Source organism: Salvelinus namaycush, chromosome 10 (assembly GCF_016432855.1).
Source record: "Salvelinus namaycush isolate Seneca chromosome 10, SaNama_1.0, whole genome shotgun sequence".
Taxonomy (NCBI): Eukaryota; Metazoa; Chordata; class Actinopteri; order Salmoniformes; family Salmonidae; genus Salvelinus; species Salvelinus namaycush.
This window is the reverse complement of record NC_052316.1, coordinates 2,643,528-2,663,233: the sequence shown is the minus strand read 5'-3', so window position 1 is coordinate 2,663,233 and position 19,706 is coordinate 2,643,528. Positions and strand designations below refer to the sequence as shown.

Here is a 19,706-nt window from a genome sequence, read left to right as displayed (position 1 = left end):
CGAAGCCGCTCGAGAGATGTTCTATTGAAGGGTTTTTGGAATATAGCAGGGTTTGAGAAACGTAATGGTTCTCTGGCGTCAGTGCGTAATAGGATGGTCCCCCCCCCAGGAACGCTGCCTAGGTGTGCCATGCCCTGAGTCGGAACGCTATGGGAGGACCACTGAGACGGACGGGTCGACTGGGTCTCGCTCGGAGTGAGGCCAGCCGGGTGTGTTGGAGAGCAGTAGGGAAATCTCTAAAAGAAGCACGGCTGATGGGGGCCCTCCCAGGGTGGATCACGTAGCAATCGGTCAGGAGGAGTGAAACTGGTTAGACAGACAGAGAGGAACCAAGGGGATGGATGGTCTAATGCAGGGAGTGAGGACCAGGAATGGGTGCAACACAGCCCAGCCCAATACAGTGCCTTCAGAAAGTATTCAAACCCCTTGACTTATTCCATATTTTGTTTTGTTACAGCCTGAATTCAAAATGTATTAAATCTTTTTTTCTTCTCACCCATCTACACACAATACCACATAATGACAAAGTGAAAACATGTTTTTTGACATTTCTGCAAATGTATTGGGTAAGATCTTTTGCACACTTGGATTGTAGAATATTTGTACATTATTCCTAAAAAAAATATTCAAGCTCCGTCAAGATGGTTGTTGATAATTCCTAGACAGCCATTTTCTGGTCTTGCCATAGATTTTAAAGCTGATTTATGTCAAAACTGTAGCTAAGCCACTCAGGAGAGACTTTAGGTTATTGTCCTGCTGAAAGGTGAATTTGTCTCCCAGTGTCTGTTTATCCTCCAAAATTACTCCCCAGTGTTTTCCGACAACAAGCATACCCATAACATGATGCAGCCCCCACCATGCTTGAAAATATTAAGTGGTACTCAGTCATGTGTTATGTTGCATTTTCCCCAAATGTAATGCTTTGTATTCCGGACATAAAGTTGATTTCTTTGCCCCATGTTTTGCAGCTTTAATTTAGTGTCTTATTGCAAACAAAATGCATGTTTTAGCTTTTTTTTTCTGCACAGGCATCCTTCTTTTCACTCTATTATGTTAGTATTGTGGAGTAACTACAATGTTGTTGATCCATCCTCAATTTTCTCCTAACACAGACATTAAATGCTGTAACTGTTTTAAAGTCACCATTGGCCACATGGTGAAATTCCTGAGAGGTTTCCTTCTTCTCTAGCAACTGAGTTAGGAAGGATTCCTGTATCTTTGTCGTGACTGGGTGTATTGATACACCTTCCAAAGTGTAAATAATAACTTCACCATGTTCAAAAGGATATTCAATGTCTGTTTTTTTTTTTTACCCATCTATCAGTAGGTGCCCTTCTTTATGAGGCATAGGAAAACCTCCCTGTTTTTTGTGGTTGAATCTGTGGTTGAAATTCACTGCTCGACTGAGGGACCTTACAGATAATTGTATGTGTGGGGTACAGAGATGAGGTAGTCGTGTTAAACACTGTTATTGCACACAGAGTGAGTCCATGCAACGTATTATGTGACTTGTTACATAAACTTTACTCCTGAACTTATTTGGGCTCCCGAGTGACGCAGCGGTCTAAGGCACTGCATCTCAGTGCAAGAGGCGTCACTACAGTCACTGGTTCGAATCCAGGCTGAGTCACTTTTAGCCATGATTGGGAGTCACATAGGGCGGCGCACAATTGACCCAGCGTCTGGCCTAGTGTAGGCCGTCATTGTAAATAAGAATTTGTTCTTAACTGACTTGACTAGTTAAATAAAGGTAATACAAATAAAAAATAATTGTAGTTTTGCCATAACAAAGGGGTTGAATACTAATCGACTAAAGACATTTAAACTTTTCATTTTTTATTAATTTCTAAACATTTCTATAACCAACATAGTAATTCCACTTTGACTTAATGGGGGAAATTGTGTGTAGGTCAGTGACATGACATCAGGCTGTAACACAATAAAATGTGGAAAGATTCAAGGGGTGTGAATACTTTCTGAAGGCACTGTATCTACCTGCATCATCACTAGGGAGAGATAAAACAAATATGACCCTCCCCAGAGGGCAGAGACAGACTCAGAGGTCACCAGAGGAATGGTCACCTGCCGCGAGTGAGAAACCATGCGTGGGAGAATTAATACAGTATATACATTTTGTACTCATAACCACTTAAAAGGATCAAATTGCAACCAGTAACCAGTGAACCGGGCCAACAGCATCAATGTAACAGTTTAGCTTCCGTCCCTCTCCTCACCCCTAACTGGACTCGAACCAGGGACCCTCTGCACACATCAACAACAGCCACCCTTGAAGCATCGTTACCCATCGCGCCACAAAAGCCGTGGGGAACAACTACTTCAAGACCTCAGAGCGAGTGACGTCACCGATTGAAACGCTATTAGCGCGCACCACCGCTAACTAGCTAGCCATTTCACATCGGTTACATATGGTCCATTTGGGGCCTTATTTTTAACAGTAAGCCTTCCATATGATTTCACCACAACATGTTTTCATTGCATTTTATACTTAAATTGTTTAAAAAAATATGAATTATTTTCATATATAAATTCAAATTCAACTCTTTTTTTTTCAAAAAATGACTAAGAAACTGACCCCTTTAATTTCATTGGCAGAGAAGTGCAATATTTTGATAAATATTTCTGATGAAGTTAACAATCTGTTCAGGCCATGTGCTCCATCCATGTCTTCTGTACTTCCTCATTGCAAGAGAACCCTTCCCAGTGCAATAGTGCCCAAATGCTGACTCTTTGTTTAATCCCAGAATTATGTCACATCAAGTGGATATTGCTTTTAGGGACAAAATGTAGTCAGAACTATTTGGTAATATCATGAATAGACTTGGGGACTATTGTTTCTTGAAATAAACGTCTGTGTTATACAAGAGTAGATGAAGGGAAGTACTTTTTTTTTCATACATTTACTTTAGGTCAATGTCCCACAACCTTAGGACAAAGGTCACGTTTGGTTCAAAATTGTAATAAAACAAATCATATACTGCATGATTTTACTCATGATCCAAATAAAAAAACTAAGCTTTTAGTGTTATATCGCAATTTTAGGAAATTTGGAAAGAAAATCCAATAAACAACGCCTAATCAGCCAACATCAATTATCTTCAAAACATATAATGATCTTCACTGGGTATTGGAATGCAAAGTCAGTGTTATAGCCAGGAGGTCTGATCTTCTACATTTCCACAAGTCAAAATGTGGACCTGTTCTTTGCCCTTTTTTGAGCCGAAATTAGCTGAAAAACTCCATATGTGGGACAACTGTCATACAATTATGTATGTTCTCTTATAATTACGCCATCATATGTTTAGGACACACAGTCGGCATTACTTTCTTTAATGTTTTTCCACAACTAATCTGAGATAAGAAAGCACATCATCTAAAAAAAAACTCCTCTAATCGAAAACGGTTCACAACATAATGAACTGCTGTCTTGTAGAGTATCACATAGACGCAATGACTTTGATGGATCTTGTTGGCACTAGGAGTTATTTTTATATCGGGTTTTATATGAGCACCATGATTTTATGAAAATAGCCCTAGGACTGCTGTAGCTCAATTAGAATGGCCAGCTGCAAGCAATTAGGCAGCTCAAGTGGGTGATTGTATGTACAGAAATGTTTAACTGAGACCCCTCCCCAGCATATGTGGACCTGCAAGGATATACAGTTTTAGTACAGATTTTAAATAATATGTAATTTATAGTATTATTACTTTAATATTTAAAATTGTACTAGTAATACATTGTTTCCTAGTATCAGGGCCGGAATAGGCCCCAGGGCTTTGTTTTTTTATTACCCCAAACACCATCATTTTCTGTGAACAAATCCTTGCACCAAGATGCAATTTGATGTGTGGTAAATTTACTGTTGAAGAAAAAGGCCCTTTATAATAAACCGATAGTAACATTTGCGATGTGGCATAAGCTCAAGTGGTGAACATGGGGAACATTTGAGAGCTAGAAAATGGTATATCATACACTGCAGTTGAGGAACAATGGGAAAGTAATTCTGCTTTGAAAGTTGATAAACTTGTAACCCCACTTTTGAGAAAATGGCCCTTGAATATTTTGGTACACTTACAGGAGAGCTGTTCTTTGTCTGTACCCATTCAGCATCGTTCACACCCTCTTAAGCCTTACCCATCTCTTCAATGATTCACATGTGGTAGTTTATTTGTCACATGCACAGGATAAAGAAGGTGTAAATGGTACAATGATAGTACTTGGATGGTCTCCAAGATGGCGTAGCAGTCGGACGTCTGTTTTGTCTTGTCCCTTTCCGTCCCGTGTATATACAGTTTTCTTCGTACATATTTGTATATATTTTTAATCTCAATTTCCATCTACGGACTGAACATACTCTCCTGCAACCCACCTCACCCAATGTGGTACGGATCAGCTATTTTCTACACATTAGAACCGGAACCACCCTCAGAAGCTAGCCAGCTAACTAGCTACTAGCTAGTAGTCAGTTTGCCACTGCTAGCGGTCATCACCGTTAACTCGGGCATCAGCCAGCCTCAGTCTGGTCAATTCCTGCCAGTCTGCACAGCGCGATATCAACCCAGAGCATATCGGACTGCTTTTTCTCTACCACATCTCCGGATTCCTACCGCAAGCTCTGAACCTTTACACCAGATCATCGCAGCTAGCTAGCTGCTATCCGAGTGGCTACTCCTGGCTAACATCTCTGTCCCGTAGCAAGCACCAGTTAGGCTGAAGCTAGGCCCGTCTCCCGGCTAGCCGAAGAGGTCCATCAGCCAATTCTTGGGACTACAATACCTCTTTTGCCAATTGGCCTGGACACTTTACTGCCGACACGGAACACCGCCGAGCCATCACGACTGGTCTGCCGACGTAACCGTCCGAGGTGGTTTCAACAGCCTCTTCCGTTGCGACGTCCCCGGAGGCTAGCTGCTGTTTGAATCGCCGTATCTCCAGCTTGCCTCACATAGTAGCGACTACTGAATTGGCTCCCGGACTCATCTATTGCAACTCACTGGACTCTATGATCACTCGGCTACGCATGCCTCTCCCTAATGGCAATATACCTTGTCTATTGCTGTTTTGGTTAGTGATTATTGTCTTATTTCACTTTAGAGCCTCCAGCCCTGCCCAATATGCCTTAGCTAGCCCCTTTGTTCCACCCCCCACACATGCAGTGACCTCAACTGGCTTAACTGGTGCCTCTAGAGACAAAACTTCTCTCATCGTCACTCATTGCCTAGGTTTACCTCCACTGTACTCACATCATACCATACCCTTTTCTATACAGTATGCCTTGAATCTATTCTATCGCGCCCAGAAACCTGCTCCTTTTACTCTCTGTTCCGAACGCACTACACAACCAGTTCTTATAGACATTAGCCGTACCCTTATCCTACTCCTCCTCTGTTCCTCTGTTAATGTAGAGGTTAACCCAGGCCATGCAGCCTCCAGCACCACTGCAAAAATCGCTGAAGCTGAAGACTTATATCTCCCTCACTAACTTTAAACATCAGCTATCTGAGCAGCTAACCGATCGCTGCAGCTGTACATAGCCCATCTGTAAATAGCCCACCCAATCTACCTACCTCATCCCCATATTGTTTTTATTTACTTTTCTGCTCTTTTGCACACCAGTATTTCTACTTGCACATCACCATCTGCTCATCTATCACACCAGTGTTAATTTGCTAAATTGTAATTCATTCGCTACTATGGCCTATTTATTGCCTTACCTCCTCACGCCATTTGCACACACTGTATATAGACTTTCTTTTTTTTCTATTGTGTTATTGACTGTACGCTTGTTTATTCCATGTGTAACTTTGTGTTGTTGTTTTGCTTTGCTTTATCTTGGCCAGGTCGCAGTTGTAAATGAGAACTTGTTCTCAACTGGCTTACCTGGTTAAATAAAGGTGAAATATATATACAGTATATATATATTTTTTAAATGTCCTGTTGTTGGAGGAAATGGCCTCCAATTAAGCGCACGGGGTATGGCATGGCGTTGCAAAATGGAGTGATAGCCTTCCTTCTTCAAGATCCCTTTTACCCTGTACATATCTCCCACTTTACCACAACCAAAGCACCCCCCAGACCATCACATTGCCTCCACCATGCTTGACTGATGGCATCAAGCACTCCTCCAGCATCTTTTCATTTTTTCTGCATCTCACAAATGTTCTTCTTTGTGATCTGAACACCTCAAACTTAGATTTGTATGTCCATAACATTTTATTTCCAATCTTCCTCTGTCCAGTGTCTGTGTTATTTTGCCCATCTTTATCTTTTATTTTTATTGTCATTCTGAGTTATGGCTTTTTCTTTGCAACTCTGCCTAAAAGGACAGCATCCCGGAGTCTCCTCTTCACTGTTGATATTGAGACTGGTGTTTTGCGGGTACTATTTAATGAAGCTTCCAGTTGAGGACTTGTGAGGCATCTGTTTCTCAAACTAGAGACTCTGATGTACTTGTCCTCTTGCTCAGTTGTGCACCGGGGCCTCCCACTTCTCTTTCTATTCTGGTTAGAGCCAGTTTGCCCTGTTCTGTGAAGGGAGTAGAACACAGCGTTGTACGAGATCTTCAGATTCTTGGCAATGTATTGCATGGAATAGCCTTTCTCAGAAAAATTATATTCTGTTATTTTAATGGACCAAAAATTGCTTTTCTTTCAAAAACAAGGACATTTCTAAGTGACTTCAAACTTTTGAACTGTAGTGTATATTTACAAAAGAATATGGTGGATTGGAAATTATGCAGACAATTACATTGATGGAAGCCACAATCTATCTGCAGTATTAAAGCTGATCTAAGGGGCCTAGCCCAAACCTTGAAAAACAGCCCCGGACCTTCCACCAAACTTTACAGTTGGCACTATGCATTCAGGCAGGCTAGCGTTCTCCTGGCATCTGCCAAACCCAGATTAGTCCGTCGGACTGCTAGATGGTATAGTGTGATTCATCACTCCAGAGAACGTGCTCCAGAGTCCAATGTTGGCCAGCTTTACACCACTCCAGCCAACGCTTGGCATTGCGCATGGTGATCTTAGGGTTGTTTGCGGCTGCTCGGCCATGGAAACCCATTTCATGAAGCTCCGACGAACAGTTATTGTGTTGACGTTGCTTTCAGAGGCAGTTTGGAACTCGGTAGTACGTTTTACAAAGATTACAGACGATTTTTACGCACTACCCACTACAGCACGCAGCGGTCCCGTTCTGTGAGCTTGTGTGGCCTACCACTTCTTTGCTGAGCCATTGTTGCTTCTCGACGTTTCCACTTCACAATAACAGCACTTACAGTTGACCAGGGTTGCTCTAGCAGGGCAGAAATTTGACAAACTGACTTGTTGGGAAAGTGGCATGCCACGTTGAAAGTCACTGATCTCTTCAGTACGGGCCGTTCTGCTGCTAATGTTTGTCGAGGGAGATTGCATGGCTGCCAGCAACGGGTGTGGCTGAAATAGCCGAATCCACTAACTTGAAGGGAAAGCCCCTGCATTAATCTGGCCCTGCCTGGTACATTATCACTGTATCAATCCGCTGTGTATGCCCAATTCTGAAATGAAAGATGACTAAATGGCCCACATTTGTATGGATTTCTTTCAGTCTAATGAGGTTTATTGTAAGTTTTCAATAACAGGGTCATTGATCACTGTAACATGACATGGCCTAGTCCTGTCTGGTCTGTGGATCATGTGTTTTGGGTGAACGTATCAATAGCGAGAATGATCAATGTAAATGGGTCTCTAATGAGGTCTGGGGTAATTGTATCAAATTTTAGAATATGTTTTTGTCTGGATTTTACTTTTCAACCAGCCCTGTTACTGCTGTGAACATTTTTACAAACTCAGCCATTATCACTTGTAATTGTTCAGGGTAATGTAATCATGATGTTTCAAGTAGCTATTAGGTTCTTAGAAAGGCAAACAAGGCCAAAGGAAAAATGTCCATCAGGTTTTGATCCTGAGCATTGAATAATGCTCTGTGCTTACACTATTTATATCAGTGACAGAAGTGCTTGCAGTGCTCTCCAAGGACCTCCATCTCTGCCGCCTGACAGCACACAGCCTTGTACTTCCCCTTCTGTACATATGGTGTGAGTATTTATTTAAAGAAGACCAGATTAAGATTTCATATGCCTCCGAAAACCAGGAAATGGACCTCAATTTAATAGCTTCAACTAGACTTAACTAGTCAAATGAAAAGAAAGAGAGAGATTTGCTGTAATGAATGATTGAACTCAAATGGTCAGATAAATGTTCCCTTTGAATTCAGCTGGATCGGTACAACTTTATCATTCTGCCGGACCAGTATGAATATATGATGGATGGCCTCTGGAAGAATTGATTGTCAATATCGAGTATTGTAGGAGAGTGCTGCTTAATACGAGGCCTCTCATTTTGTTCTTCTGAAAGCCCTAGATACAGTAATCTGTAGCCAGGATGACAGTTTGACGACAGTATGTTTAGATTGCAAGGCAACATACTGATTTAGATATCCCCCACCCCACCTCCACCCACTTAATTTTTAACAACCTATTTCACAGAAAACCTTGTTTAAACCAGTAAACCAACCGTGGCAGTTGAAAATAGGTCAACATTTCCTGGTATCAAGGATGACTGAGTGTGCTGTTTTTGTTTTCCAATGCTACTCTTTTAACATTTTTGTGGCGGGGGAATCTTTTTGATTTTGTAAATGGCCACACCACCATCAGCAGGACACCCCCTAGAGTGGCATGTCTGCCTTGATAATTGCGATGCGATCCTCAGTCGGCATTTCAGATTAAATGGAGCTAGACGTGTCACTCAGAGTTTAACAGATTCTAATTGAATTGAAATTCAAAGTGGGAGTTCCGCGAAGTAAATTGTCAAAATACATTATTTAGAAATGAATTTATCAAATAATCTGTCACGCCCTGATCTGTTTCAGCTGTCCTTGTGCTTGTCTCCACCCCCTTCAAGTGTCCCCCATCTTCTCTATTATCCCCTGGGTACTTATACCTGTGTTCTCTGTTTGTCTGTTGCCAGTTCGTCTTGTTTGTTAAGTCAACTAGCGTCTCAGCTCCTGCTTTTCCTCAAGCTCTCTTTTTTCTCGCTCTCCTGGTTTTGACCTTTGCCTGTCCTAACTCTGAGCCTGCCTGTCTGACCACTCTGCCTGACCTGACCCTGTGCCTTTGCCACTACTCTGGATTATCGTCCCCTGCCTGCCTTGACCTGTCATTTGCCTGCCCCTGTTGCAGTAATAAACATTGTTACTTCACCACAGTCTGCATTTGGGTCTTACCTGAAACGTGATAGTACGAACTGGCCATGACTGACCCAGCAGACTTAGACCAGCTCCGCAACGCCATCTTCTCCCAAGGAGCCATCGTTGGTAGACACAAGGAGTTGCTTCGCGGTCTGATGGAAGGGTTCCAGGACGTGGCCAAACGTCACGACCTAGAATTGGACGCATTGTGGGAGCAATTCTGTGGGTTGCCTACTAGGCAGCCTACAATGACGATAACCTCCCAGCCCCTCGGTAACCCGGCTGGTAGCAGCGCCGTCACCACGTTTTCCTGGGAACCCCGCTTCCCTCCCCCAGAGCGCTACGATGGAGATTAAAGAATCTGCCAGGCCTTTCTCTCCCAGTGCTCCCTCGTTTTTGAGCTGCAGCCTTCTTCATTCCCCTTGGATCACTCAAAGATAGCGTACATTATTACGCTGGTGTCCGGGAGGGCACTCACCTGGGCCACGGTGGTGTGGGAGCAACAATCCACCGTCTGCCTCAGTCTGGAGGTATTCGTGGCGGAGTTGAGAAGTTTTCGAGGCTCCTGCGTCCGGGAGAGAGGCTGCCCGGAAGTTACTCCAGCTTCGGCAGGACTATGCAGTGGATTTCAGCACGCTAGCAGCGGGGGGTGCCTGGAACCCAGAAGCGCTGTTCGACACGTTTCTGCACGGATTATCGGAGGAAGTAAAGGATGAGCTTGTAGCTCGGCAACTACCAACGGATCTTGACTCACTCATCACTTTAACCATCCGGATTGATGGTCGGCTATGGGAACGTAGGAGTTAGAAGAGGCCTGATTGCGGTCCCACTTAATTTTTAAAGGATCCCACCTTGCATTTGATGAACTCCGGGAAGTACCGAGTGGACTCGAGCTTATCCGAGTTCCTCCATGATCCTCCGAAGACTACAAGGCTAGGCTGTCTTCAACCGAACGCATACGCAGACTTAACACCCAGAGTTGTCTGTATTGCGGTACTGCCGGTCATTATTTGTCTACCAGTCCCTTCAAGCAACCTAGCTCATTGGTAGGAATGAGTACTCTGGTTGGTCTTAAGGATAATTTTGCTTCTCCCCTTACTCGCCCCCCTCTCCATGCCACCCTGCGGTGGAGCGACCAGTCCAAGTCTCTCCAGATACTCATCGACTTGGGGGCCGATAAGAGTCTTATGGATGTTACTCTGGCGTCCGAGCTGGGCATCCCTACTCAACCCCTCTCCATTCCCATGAATGTCAGAGTGTTTGACGACCGCTCTATAGGCCGGATCACCCACCATACCACCCCCATCAACCTACATTTGTTATGGGAACCACAGCGAGGCGATCCAATTCCTGCTAATTAAGTCTCCGCAGGTACCTGTGGCATTGGGATTCTCTTGGCTCCAGCGACACAATCCCTCGATTGACCGGTCTACTGGTGCCATCGTGGGCTGGAGCCCGTTGTGCCATGCTCATTGCTTGAAATCAGCTCTGCCAGCCCCGGAAAGTTTTCCTGGGGGCTTGGAAATTGCCCCGAACCTCTCTGCCTTTCCCGTGAAGTACCAGGACCTCTGGGAGGGGTTCAATAAGGCCCGGGCCACTTCGCTTCCGCAACACCGACCGGTACCCAAGGATGTTAAGCCGGGTGCGCTGGCACGCAGCTATAGCCCCGCTGCTACACCCCTGGAAACCGAGACCGTTCCCCCATGTTCCAAAGTCATTAGCCCCTCTGCTGTTCGTCGTCTGTTGCCCCGTACCCTCCGTATACTTCTAGATGTAAACCCAAGTCTCACAGCCCTTTGTCTCCTGTTTCCTGTCGTTTGCCTGCTCCTGTTGCTGTAATAAACATTGTTTCTTCAACACAGTCTGCATTTGAGTCTGAAACGTGATATAATCTGTAACACAACCAAAATGAACTGCAAATGCATCCACGTTTGTAGAGTCACAAGCTTGATTTAGTCATTGCGTGTTAGGAATATGGAACCAAATAATAAACTTTTGACGACTTTATTTGTAAGAATTTAGGAGTGTCAATAATTTTGGCCCCTACCTTTTTGAGAAAAAAAATATTACTTTTTCAATTGTATGATTATTAAAAAAAAAAAAACATTTCCAAAATTTCTTGGAGCATACAATATAGCTCAGTATTGTTATTATTTATTTTATACAGTCATTATTGGTAATCTTTATCAAGGGTGTCAATCATTTCGGACCACACTGTATTTCTTTATGGAAATGGAAAATATATTTTTATTTTCATTTATTATTCAATTAGCCCCTTATCTCTTTGTCCAATTACTCCTTTGACATGCTTTATGATCGAAATGTGAAAGGTTAAATTCCATGTGGGTACATGGTATCACGAGTGCTATCAGTTACACTTTGTTGGCATCTTATCAGACACTTCCTGCTGTCAGCCCAAGTGCTCATTTCAAAAGTAGATTTGCATCAGATCCATGCAGCGTTCTACGACGATCTAATTGTGCTGATGTCTGGCTCTCCCAAAAGGTCAGGGATGTGATGGGATTAGAGTTGGAATGTTATCGCTCTGATTGAAAAGCCACTATATTGAAGACTGAGGATGTGAAAGTAGAAGGGAGTTAAATTTCGTACCATGTTCCTGGTCAACTTGATTGGAATTCTGATATTAGCTGTTAGTGACATGGTATTGGAAAATGAATGACAGAACAAACTCATGTTACGTTGGGTAGTTGGGTATCACTTTATTTAGGTAGTCCAACTATAGATGCTCTACAGACATTTCAACTAACTGTCTAATAACCCTAACCTTAACCCTTATTCTAACCCTAAACTTAACCTCACTAGGGTATGTGGGACGGTAGCGTCCCACCTCGTCAACCGCCAGTGAAACTGCAGGGCGACAAATTCAAAACAACAGAAATCCCATAATTAAAATTCCTCAAACATACAAGTATTTTAAAGATAAACTTGTTGTAAATCCAGCCACATTTTCCGATTTTCAAAAAGGCTTTACTACGGAAGCACACCAAACGATTATGTTAGGTCAGAGCCAAGTCACAGAAAAACACAGCCATTTTTCCAGCCAAAGAGAGGAGTAACAAAAAGCAAAAATAGAGATGAAATGAATCACTAACCTTTGATCTTCATCAGATGACACTCATAGGACTTCATGTTACACAATACATGTATGTTTTGTTCGGTAAAGTTCATATTTATATCCAAACTCCATCTGAGTTTACATAGGCGCGTTATGTTCCGTAGTTCCAAAACATCCGGTGATTTTGCAGAGAGCCACATCAATTTACAGAAATACTCATAATAATTATTGCTAAAAGATACAACTGTTATGCATGGAATTTTAGATCCATTTCTCCTTAATGCAACCGCTGTGTCAGATTTAAAAAAAACTTTAAGGAAAAAGTACACCATGCAATAATCTGAGTACAGCGCTCAGAGACCAAAACAACCCAAACAGATATCCGCCATGTTGTGTAGTCAACAGAAGTCAGAAATAGCATTATAAATATTAACTTACCTTTGATGATCTTCATCAGAATGCACTCCCAGGAATCACAGTTCCACAATAAATGTTTGTTTTGTTCGATAAAGTCCATAATTTATGTCCAAATACCTCCTTTTTGTTCGCGCGTTTAGCCCAGTAATCAAAATTCATGATGCGCGATCACTAGGTGCAGAACGAAAAGTCAACAGTTCCGTTACAGTCCGTAGAAATATGTCAAACGATGTATAGAATCAATCTTTAGGATGTTTTTAACATAAATCTTCAATAATGTTCCAACCGGAGAATTCCTTTGTCTGTATAATTGCACGTGAACGCGCGTGGTCAGCTCATGCCTCTCTGGCAGACCTCTGACTCAATCCCCTCTCATTCGCCCCCACTTCACAGTAGAAGCCTCAAACAAGGTTCTAAAGACTGTTGACATCTAGTGGAAGCCTTAGGAAGTGCAATATGACCCCATAGACACTGTGTATTCGATAGTCAATGAGTTGAAAAACTACAAACCTCAGATTTCCCACTTCCTGGTTGGATTTTTTCTCAGGTTTTTGCCTGCCATATGAGTGTTGTTATACTCACAGACATCATTCAAATAGTTTAAAAAACTTCAGAGTGTTTTCTATCCAAATCTACTAATTATATGCATATTCTAGCTTTTATGGCTGAGTAGCAGGCAGTTTAATTTGGGAACGCTTTTCATCCAAAATTCACAATGCTGCCCCATACCCTAGTGAAGTTAACCCTTACCCTAACCCATATTCTTAATTAACATAACCGTAACCTTAGCAAGCAGTTGCTTATCAACAGATTTTTTGATAGTATATCCATCTGAAGAGCATCTACAGATGGACAAACAGGACTTTCCAAATAAAGTGTGACTGCTAGTCGATAGTAAATTAGATGGACAGCACACCAATAAATAATCTTCAATAATCCACATTGTTTTATCAACCTATTGACTGTAAATAGTGTGACAACAGCATAATGTTACATCAATAGCTTCAGATGTGATATGTACGTCGAATGTATTGCAATCAGTTTCTATACCAAATTGTTAAAACTCCACTCCTACGACATCATATTTTACATATCCTTGGTTGAGAAATGTTACACTATAAGCCCCAAAAGGTGATGTAATATATGAAGATCTATAAACTCTCTCTCAAATTGACAGTTAGGACTTTGGTCTGTAAAGGCTTAAGACTTTTTCAGTTGGTCTCATGAGATGTAGCCCACTCAATCTACCTACCTCATCCCAATATTGTTTTTAATTACCTTTCTGCTCTTTTGCACACCAGTATCACTACTTGCACATCATCATCTGCTCATCTATCACTCCAGTGTTAATCTGCTAAATTGTAATTACTTTGCTACTATGGCCTATTTATTACCTTACCTCCTCACGCCATTTGCACACACTGTATATAGACTTTCTTTTTTTCTATTGTGTTATTGACCTTACACTTGTTTACTCCATGTGTAACTCTGTGTTGTTTGTGTCGCACTGCTTTGCTTTATCTTGGCCAGGTTGCAGTTGTAAATGAGAACTTGTTCTCAACTAGCTTACCTGGTTAAATAAAAGTGAAATAAAATAAAAATAAAATATATCTTTTTTTTTATTCACCGACTCACATGTGAGACAAAGCCACAAACTCCCATAGATTCTCCTATAGAGCCAGGTCCTACTCTCCAGCTGTAAAATTAGGGCAATCCTGTATATCTCCCATCAATGCAAATGCTAACATTGAGAGATATGGTTAGGGATATTTGGGATATTTCTTTGTCTAATGCTTTCCTTCCTACATGATACACCTAGATTCTTATTAGATTCATGAATCTTTGTAGTGATGTTATACACGTAAGAAGCCAGACGTTAATTCTCCATTCCAGCAATTTTTTCGAGTTGGAGCCAGCTGCAATTCATATTAGTTTTGCATGATATGCTTATGCATAAAAAAACGGGATTATCAAAGTCACCACATAAAATATGGAAAATGTTGACACACTGCAGACTCATGAAATGCAACTTGCAAGACAGCCAAGCGCTACATTAAGGGCTCAGCATGAGGTGTGTTTCCAGAATCGTAATTCATTCCTTTTATTATTATATATTTTTTTATACCCTTTCTTCTCCCCAATTTCGTGGTATCCAATTCATAGTTACAGTCTTGTCTCATTGCTGCAACTCCCATACGGACTCGGGAGAGGTGAAGGTCATGAGCCCTGTGTCCTCCGAAACACAACCCAACCAAACTGCTTCTTGACACAATGCCCACTTAACCCAGAAGCCAGCCGCACCAATGTGTCAGAGGAAACACTGTACACTGGTGACCGTGTCAGCGTGCACTACGCCCGGCCTTCTACAGGAGTCGCTAGTGCACGATGGGACAAGCATATCGCTGCCGGCCAAACCCTCCCCTAACCCGGATGACGCTGGGCCAATTGTGCACCGCCCCATGGGTGTCCCGGTCGCGGCCGGCTGCGACAGAGCCTGGACTCGAACCCAGAATCTCTAGTGGCACAGCTAGCACTGCGATGTGCCTTAGACCACTGCGCCACTCGGGAGGCTGTAACTAATTTCTATGAACAAATATGCTGATTTTCTCATCTGTTATCACACATGAAGGTCGTTAATAAAGTAAAGTCCCTTATGAGACACCTCTCTGGTCTCTCTCTCTCTCTCTCTCTCACTCTCTCACTCTCTCACTCTCGTGCCTGTGACCATTGGGAATATACAGCTTGCGTTTTGTTTCGTGACACTGTCTAAATTGGATTTTACACTGAGCTATAACTGCTTTTACTCATGCCAAAAGCAAAACAAATTACATTTTCGCTTTGACAAAGTAAACATTTGCTCCTTGTATGTATTTGAAGAAAATAGAGTAGTGAATTATATTAATTGTCATAGATGCTGACTGGGGAAGGCGGAAAAAAAGAAAGGGGACTTGAGAGAGATTAATTGCCTTCAGGCCCGGTCAGGAAACATCTAATGGCTAATTCAGCTCCCTAATGTTATCATGATTTAGTGGGCTTTTCATTTTAACACTGGATTGTTGTACAAGTCGGTGGATTTTGCACTGCAGAAAGTTGGAAAAGATCCTTAAGAAAAAAGTCTTTGTCAAGTTTTATCTGAAAGGTATGTCTACACATTCACTGCATATCTATGGTAACCATTGACAATAGGCTAGCATGACTATGCTAATGACTTAGAGTCAATGACAGAACACTGAGGATGCCTTTTTAAAACGAGGCAGGAAGAGTCAAACCAAAATAAATAAATATTTACCCAACAAACTGTCATGTATTTCCAATGATCTATTGTAAATGTCGGCAGTGGTTTGTGACAAGAGAACCAAATGTTATCGCTAAATCAGCAGAACAGGTCGATTGATTTACGAACTATGCGCTGCAGATAGTCTCCATCGGCAAGATGGCCAGCTCGGGGTATTGATGTATTTATCATGATTCGTAGGTAGCAAGGGGTGGCCACCTGCAATTCCCTGGAACCGCAAAACACTTCTTGTTCAATTAAAATGTCTGTAACGTATATCTGAAAGGTCATTGTTCAGAAAATAGGGGGGGGAAGATACTGTTGTCAAAATTGTCTCCTCAAAAGTCACGGTGTTGCCAACACAAATGATACTGCTGCACAATGACACATACAGTACATTCTGCAGAGGAAATGTTACGTGAAACTAGAGATTTTGTAATTATTTTTGCTGGGTATCTGTCGATCAGTGTATCCACTCAGATGAAACGAACACGATTTATGTTAAATATCAAGATTTTTCGGAGAAGATATATGCACTGCATATGCCCTTTGCTGTGAACACAATTACATTGTCAACCACCCCTGCTGATAGAAACACGCAATGTTATTGAGTAATGGATACAATGCCCAAGCATCAAAACAGAATGTATTGACCTTGGGTATAACATTGTTATAACTGAATAGCAGAGCTAAAAGGATTAATATAATACCATTATCTTCATAAAAATGCAATTATCACTTCATGGTTGTAAATGTACAGTGTATGTGTCTGTGGTTTCGAATGGAGGTCATTGCATTATTTATCAATGTTTTGATGTTTTTAAGGGCTACCGTTGTATTTTGAATGTTTTATTTATTTCACCTTTCTTTAACCAGATAGGCCAGTTGAGAACAAGTTCTCATTTACAACTGCGACCTGGCCAAGAAAAAGAAAAGCAGTGCGACATAAAAACAACACAGAGTGCCTCCCGGGTGGCGCAGTGGTCTAGGGCACTGCATCGCAGTGCTAACTGCGCCACCAGAGTCTCTGGGTTCGCGCCCAGGCTCTGTCGCAGCCGGCCGCGACCGGGAGGTCCGTGGGGCGACGCACAATTGGCATAGCGTCGTCCGGGTTAGGGAGGGTTTGGCCGGTAGGGATATCCTTGTCTCATCGCGCTCCAGCGACTCCTGTGGCGGGCCGGGCGCAGTGCGCGCTAACCAAGGGGGCCAGGTACACGGTGTTTCCTCCGACACATTGGTGCGGCTGGCTTCCGGGTTGGAGGCGCGCTGTGTTAAGAAGCAGTGCGGCTTGGTTGGGTTGTGCTTCGGAGGACGCATGGCTTTCGACCTTCGTCTCTCCCGAGCCCGTACGGGAGTTGTAGCGATGAGACAAGATAGTAATTACTAGCGATTGGATACCACGAAAATTGGGGAGAAAATGGGATAAAATTTTAAAAGAAAAGAAAATACAAAAAATACAAAAAAAACTAAAAAACAACACAGAGTTACACATAGGATAAACAAAAGTACAGTCAATAACACAATAGAAAAATCTATATACAGTGTGTGCAAATGGAGTAAGGAGGTAAGGCAATAAATAGGCCATAGTAGCAAAGTGATTACAATTTAGCAAATTAACACTAAATTGGTAGATGTGCAGGTGTGCAAAAGAGCAGAAAAGTCAATAAAAACAATATGGGGATGAGGTAGGTAGTTGGGTGGGCTATTTACAGATGGGCTATGTACAGCTGCAGCGATCGATAAGCTGCTCAGATAGCTGATGCTTAAAGTTAGTGAGGGAGATGTAAGTCTCCAACTTCAGCGATTTTTGCAATTGCCGCATGCATCGTTTTTTTTTCTTGCCTCTTTTTAAGTCAAGTTTGAACTATTGACAAGGAACGGAACAATGCCATTTGCTCCGAGCATAGGATGCCATTTTCTTTGTCTGCACTTATTGATTATTAGAACAACAATAACTGTACTGTATTACTAGTGTGCAGATTGTTAAGGGAAGCTGCCTTTTATTAATGGCTTCTCTCTTATTTTCCTCCAGGTGCAACAATCGAACCCAGTGCATAGTGATCACAGGTTCTGATGTCTTCCCAGATCCCTGTCCAGGGACCTACAAATATCTGGAGGTCCAGTATGAGTGTGTTCCCTACAGTAAGTATGAACTTTCCATCATGCATTTAACAGTTCTCTGTCCTCTTCTCTGGCTCTCTTTCTATAATTTCTCTCACTTTCTCGATAATGTATCTCTCTTTACACTCTAGTGTAAGATAAATTCAAATTATTTGCATGAGTATTGGTTCCTAGGGAGGATCTATATACAGTGTTTTATCTCTACACCATTTGTCAATGGACCGTGCTGGGGTAAGTTTTAAATATATGACGATGTTAGTGGAGCGCTATATTAAAGTAATACAATAAATGGTGTGATCTAGTCATCCCTCAGATACAACACCCTATTCCCTTTTTTGTACACTACTTTTGACCAGGGCTCCATAGGGCACTGGTCAAAAGTAGTGCACTACAGTATATAGGGAATAGGGTGCACTTTGGGATGCATCCCTAGGATTGATATCAGCAAAATAATCACCACTGCTCATTGCAATGGTTCTATGTAGTTTCTGAACAACAGGTGTTGAGATCTGTTAAACCGATGTTTCGTATGAAGGAAAACAGAATGCCTCCAATTAGATAATTCAACAAGGTGATTGTATCACATTAAATGATAGGATTAAGATTTGTCACTTGGATGCTAAAATATTCATTGTGACTTAGCTCCAAAATAATCTACAGTCTATAGATACCCCTTGTCTGAACCGTTGTCCTAATAATGTTGTTGATATGCAAGTGCAATGAATTGCCAGGGAATTCAAAAGAAAGGGAAAATCCACTCAAAACAATATTTGAGTCATTTTTTTCAGTCCTCCACTGTTGATGCAGTCATGATGATGTGGCCGGTGATACTTTGCTTCTTGAAAGTCCAATATCTTAAAAACTTGACTGTTGACATGCGAAACATTTTTGGGACTGTATCAACAGTGGACTAATGAAAAAAATACTTAAAAGATAGCTTTTGAGTGGATTTTCCCTTTCAATGATTTGAGCATGATCCAGCTCTACTAGCTGCTTACAAATCTATTTTAGCTGTTAATGTGTTTGTGAGCTCAACCTACTAACATGTACATCGTGTAGATTTGACCACTTACTCAAATGATTTCAGAGCGTCTGAGAGCATCTGGAATAATTATAGTCTACACGACCCAAAGCCAGTATTCCTGCTCTAACCATTCTCTGTAGCATGTTCATATGAATAGCTAAGCGAACAACATTAGAATACGAACCTCATTACAAGTTCAAGTTTGACCTCTCCAATGTTTTAAGACCCGAGATTATCAATGAACTATGTAATAATGAAAAATAGGATTAAACTACGAAAGCACAGCGTAATTCATTCTTTTTAGCTGAAAATCCCTCTCCCAGTATTGTTTTTCAGGATCTTGCTCTGCTTGTCTCAAAGTTATAGGGAACTATCGATCCGTCTCTTGGTGTTTTGCTTGAGACCTTAATCATAGGATTAACCCCAAGGTCCACCTAGACACCCTCAATATTTTTTGGGGGGGGGTTCTTGTCCCTTCTGGGAAGGAAGGAGACAAACTTCCCTCGGAACATGTCAAAGGAACTACGAGGTTGTTGAATCCCAGCTGTAG

The 19,706-nt window shown here is 42.0% G+C and overlaps 1 protein-coding gene across 1 annotated transcript in view; it reads left to right on the top strand.

Annotated features, from left to right (window-relative positions):
- The window catches only part of adgrl2a (adhesion G protein-coupled receptor L2a), a 183,684-nt gene that overhangs the window by 100,942 nt on the left and 63,036 nt on the right, over window positions 1-19,706 (top strand). The window contains exon 4 of the mRNA XM_039002059.1: window positions 18,044-18,153. Within this exon, the coding sequence (XP_038857987.1) occupies window positions 18,044-18,153 (110 nt within the window). The remainder of the gene's footprint in view (window positions 1-18,043; window positions 18,154-19,706) is intronic.